This window comes from Porites lutea, chromosome 1, assembly GCF_958299795.1.
Source record: "Porites lutea chromosome 1, jaPorLute2.1, whole genome shotgun sequence".
Lineage (NCBI taxonomy): Eukaryota > Metazoa > Cnidaria > Anthozoa > Scleractinia > Poritidae > Porites > Porites lutea.
In genome coordinates, this window is record NC_133201.1 from 5,693,420 (window position 1) to 5,698,291 (window position 4,872).

At 38.7% G+C, this 4,872-nt stretch overlaps 1 protein-coding gene across 2 annotated transcripts in view; it reads left to right on the plus strand.

Annotated features, from left to right (window-relative positions):
• LOC140943476 (segment polarity protein dishevelled homolog DVL-3-like) overlaps positions 1-2,994 on the plus strand; it is a 7,320-nt gene extending 4,326 nt beyond the window's left edge. For both annotated transcript variants that reach the window (XM_073392571.1, XM_073392578.1), the window contains exons 9-11: positions 345-433; positions 727-805; positions 1,885-2,994. In XM_073392571.1, the coding sequence (XP_073248672.1) occupies positions 345-433; positions 727-805; positions 1,885-2,426 (710 nt within the window). In that variant the 3' untranslated portion in view covers positions 2,427-2,994. The remainder of the gene's footprint in view (positions 1-344; positions 434-726; positions 806-1,884) is intronic.
• The last annotated feature ends 1,878 nt before the right edge of the window (positions 2,995-4,872 follow it).

Here is a 4,872-nt window from a genome sequence, read left to right on the forward strand (position 1 = left end):
CAGGCCTGGAAAGTCTTGGAAAATAAGTAACTTATTGAAGTTATGTTTAGTAGATTAGTTACTGCAATTATTTCAAAGCAAGGACATGGAATTTGGAGACAGAGTGCAAATGACAGTTCTTTTGGACATCAGAGTTCGTCTCTCTTGAACTGAGTTAGATAAAAAAATCACCAAAATTAAGAATAGTTTAGAAAATTTTTGAAAATTACAGCCAAACCTAAGGTTGTGGAAAAAGTCAAGGAAAGTCAAGGAATTTGAAAAGCTCAAAACATTAAGAAATTCTGGGTAAAGTGCATGTTTCTCACAACGCCTTGTCTAATTTCTTTATTATATTTACACTGCAGGTTCTGATGTTGTAGACTGGCTTTACAACCGTGTAGAAGGATTTCAAGACAGACGTGAAGCTAGAAAGTATGCTTGCAATCTTTTAAAGGTAGGCCTGTGCTTTGTCACTTCTACTCACTAGCACATTACACGTCCTTAGTACAGACTTGTGAGGTCTGTACACTTAAAAAGTGTTGTCTTTGCTGTAAATCAACCCATGGGCTAAAGTTTAATTTTCTTCTGAATAATTAAGAAAGTAACCTACGAATTAGATTACTAGACTCATAATATTATTATCAGATAATCTTGTCAATAACATATGTGGTAAATGATTTGGTAATTATTCTAGACTTTTCTACCTTTTTTTGTCGTTAAAAATAATTCTTTTTTTCTTGCCTACAGGCTGGCTTTATTCGTCACACAGTGAATAAAATTACCTTCTCAGAACAGTGCTATTATGTTTTTGGAGATCTTTGTGGAAGTAAGTTCTTTATTTTCTTCCCTTTTATATTTTAGTCCATGCCTTAGGGATGAAAATTTTAAAGAGTTAATCTTCCAAAATCATCAGAGTTATTTTCTTTGTTGTATTATCAAGCCAGGTTATCTATCTCCTATATTACCACTAATTTAATTATTTAGATTTTCAAATATATTAACAGTCTTGTTTATGGCCTAGAGCTATTTTGATACCCCATACCACTCCGGATGCTTCTGGTCTGAAACTAAATTGGAGTAGCAGATGTGCTGACTACTTATTTTTGTGATGATGACTAAATTATTGTGGATTGCATTGCTGAATGTCAAAGCTGGAAAATGTCCTTGAATATTTAATTTCTGAATTGCCTCGTGGGTTTTGGATTATTGTATTCTTATGCTAATTCTCTAGGCTGTGCTCTAGTAAGAGTGAACTCAAGGGTGTCCAGTATATGATTTCATGAAAAAAGAAAGAAAACCTAAGATTTCCTAAGGTCTCCCTAGAGCAAAAGTGGGGGGCCATGGACCACTGGGCAATGCTTGGTGTACAGCCCCCCTGTATTGTTATTCTGGTTGCCAGTCATTTGTAAATCAGAAGGGGGCAAAATACCAGTTTTGTTGTGACATTTTTCACATGAAATGCTAATTCAACCCCAAGATAGTATTATCAGATCATTATTTGGCATTATTTACCTAAAATTTGTGATAATATTTTTTTTCTGGTAGAATATCCTTTATGAGAAAATTTGTTATAATTTAAGGCAATGGGCAAAGAAAGTTTTGTCTGGGTTTAGTGGATTTTACTATCTGGCTAGTGAATTCTGTTCTTAACTTGCCCAACGGGAAAGGGAATTTAAAGAGAACTGTAATCAATGCTACCGGTCAAAAATTGTATTGGGGCTTGTTAAAACTGCTCTTGGGTTAGTACACGTTAGCTACGGCTTTCCCAAAGGGTAAGCTGTTAAACAGACTTTCTTTGCACCCTGGACTTACTGCTTTGATTGGTAAAAGGCATCCTTTGCATTGCATTTTCAAACTGTTTCTAGGAATCGATCCTTAACAGTTGCTCTGTGTTTGTGTTTTTAGATATGGCGGCTCTTACAATTCATGAGCATGAAGGTGATGGTGACAATGACACTCTGGGACCCCTCCCTCCACACCAGCAAGGAATCTCCTGGATGGCAGGGCCCCCAAGTTATGGCTATCATCAATTGCCTCCATATCCCACAGGCCCCCCAGTCATGGTTGATGCACAGACACCAGGGTATGCGCAGTCATTTTACAGTGCACACAGTGGTAGCCAAAGCCCTCACAGTGCTAGTGGCAGCTCTAAAAGAAGTGGCGGTGGCGGTAACCGTGGAGATGGTGACAACAGAAGTAGTGGTGGAAGCAGCAGTGGGAAGAGTGGTAGCAGCAAGGGAAAGGATCGTGATGCACGTAGCGTGGAAGGGTCAGCTGCTCCAATACTCCCTGCTCCACCCCCGGTTGGGGTACCCATGCCCGGGACCCCTGGACTCGCTATGATACCGAGACCACTTGATCAAGTCCCTGATAATCTGTCAGCCAGTAGGAACAGTTTTAGGATGGCCATGGGTAATCCTTGTGAATTCTTTGTAGATGTCATGTGAGGTGAATTGGATATAATACTGGCAAGTTGAGTCATGGAATAAGGGGCAGCGATCATGCCCTGTGACAGCAGTCCACAGTAGCTGGTCAGAGTGCAAGCTATGAGCCTCCCATGCTACTTAGCAACACCCGTCTGCAAGATCCTGTTCAAGTTTTTGTTCTTCTGCCGACAGCTGAACAAAAGACCAGTACAGTAGTTATAAAGAATTAGCTGCCTTCTCAATTCTAAAATAGCGAATGAGGTCCTGTGGTAAATTTCCTACGACTTCCAGAGCAATAAATTAATTGACATAATTATTAGTTATTATTTCCATTTGTACATAGTGTGGCATTGGTGCTTTTGAGATGTTAGGTTTGTACATAAAATGCAGCATGAGTTATTTTTAATGGCAAAGAGACGTCATTTTTATCTAGAAAACTTTTGAGGTACAAGAAAAATTTGGGGGATCTTCGACGATCCCGTAGTAATTGACCCGATCATAGCCTGTTTTATCTTACCGTGAACCTCAGATTTTACTCGAGGAAATGACTTATTGAATTCTCAATATAATAAAGTATTCCAGAGCTTTAGTCGTCTCGCATTATTTGGAGAGTTTTCAAAAGGTAGCCCACACCTATACATCCCATGCGTGATCAAAGGTGAAAGCCAATCCCAAGGTTCATTTAACCCTTTTAAGAGTGATCAACATCAAATTTCTCCTTGTAATATCTATCTTTTATAAGACTGAGGGGCCATGAGAGCTGACGACATGAACACAGGAGACGAATCTAATTGATATTTCAACAAATTCTCCCCACTACTACCGTTAAAAACGTACGGGGAAACAAATGAGAATTTCTATTTTGATATAAGGAAGTTATAAATGGGTAAATGCTGAACATTCCACCCTGCAAGTGCGATGCCAAAGAGGTTTTCGTTGGTCGCGTAGTAAGATAGCGTCTAAAAATGTTGGTAGGAGACTAGGTTATACGTCTCTCAATGCCTTTTTGTGTGAAAGGGTCTAGATTGAAGTTTATTTGAGGCACCAGGTGACATGCCGGTAGTCACCACTATCATGATAGTGGCTTTTAATGGAAACTTAGCGTTAGTGAGAGACAATTGGAAAATCATAGGATTCTACAATTCAATAAAACAATTCAAATGAGCACAGTTTTACATTGTAAGAAGGGAGAGGTAGGGTTTTGTTCTCTTTTTTCAGGAGTAAATCTTTTCCACTAAATAAAGTTAAACAAACGAAAAGAGAATTACAGTGGGCTGGTTATCAGATCATTTGCGTACACCGTGCACGGTTAGTACTCGAAGGGTAAAAACTTCTATGAGAATTCATAACGGAATCCACCAGGAAATTGAGTAATTTTAATTTTCAGTGGACAAAAACATTGTAACCAGAATAAGTTAAAGAATATTGCATTCTTTTTTACATTTTTCGAGGGCTAAAAATGTAATTAGTCATCTGTAATAACACCAAAGAAAATTTCTCATGAGTGGCCGAGAAAATGAATGTCAAGTTTCACAAAATTACATCTTACACATGAAATTTTCAGAATTTTACCTGTGTTTTCACAATTCTTATGAAAAATGTAAAAAAGAATGCAATATGCTTTTAAAATTATTCTGGTACAAGGTTTTGGTCCACTCAAAATTAAAATTACTCAATTTCCTGGTGGATTCCGTCTTAATGATTGAAATGAGTCAGATAAACGTGTTCTGTCACAGAGGTTATACTGGTTTGCCTACGGTAGGCCCAGTTTAGTTTTTGCATTTGCGTCATTGACTTCCTGCGTTGAAAAGTAATTACTCAAAAGGTGTTGCGTGCTTCGTTCGTGCAGGCAAAAGACCATTTTTTTTTAAAGAGAATAATCATGACCCGTAGTTATTAAAGGAAGGAACCAGTCAAAACGACCCACAATCACTGATCGACACGAAGATCCATAACAACCCAAAACAAGGGGCGCACGAGAAACCCTCCCTCATTTACTTAGTGCAATTCCCTCGGAAGCGCAATCGGAAAAATAAGCTCATCGCAAAGCTCATTCCTGTCCCTAAAGTTGAAAATTTACAGCGCCAAACAACCCTCTTTTGCGACAAGGGGAAGTGTAAGTTTGTCCTTCATTGTCTTCTATGATAGAGAAAAGATGAAACGAAAAGAAATCTTGAATTTTTATGACCTGAAAGTAAGGTTTACGTCTTACTGAAGTAACTAAAGTTTCCTCATATTCTAACTCTTATAAGCATCCTCGTTAGCGGGGAAAATCTATGTTGTTTTACAGGCGTTGTTGGTGACAGTGTCTGCCTATTATTGGTCTCCAGTCTCCTCTCCGTAGTGGCGCATGGGACCCACCCTTCCGGCTCAATGCACGTTACAAAGACGACAAGGGAAGGGTGGGAGAGTCAGTGTCGGTCTTATCTTTCCTCTTACCGTCACTGAGGAAATCACAGAATACAAG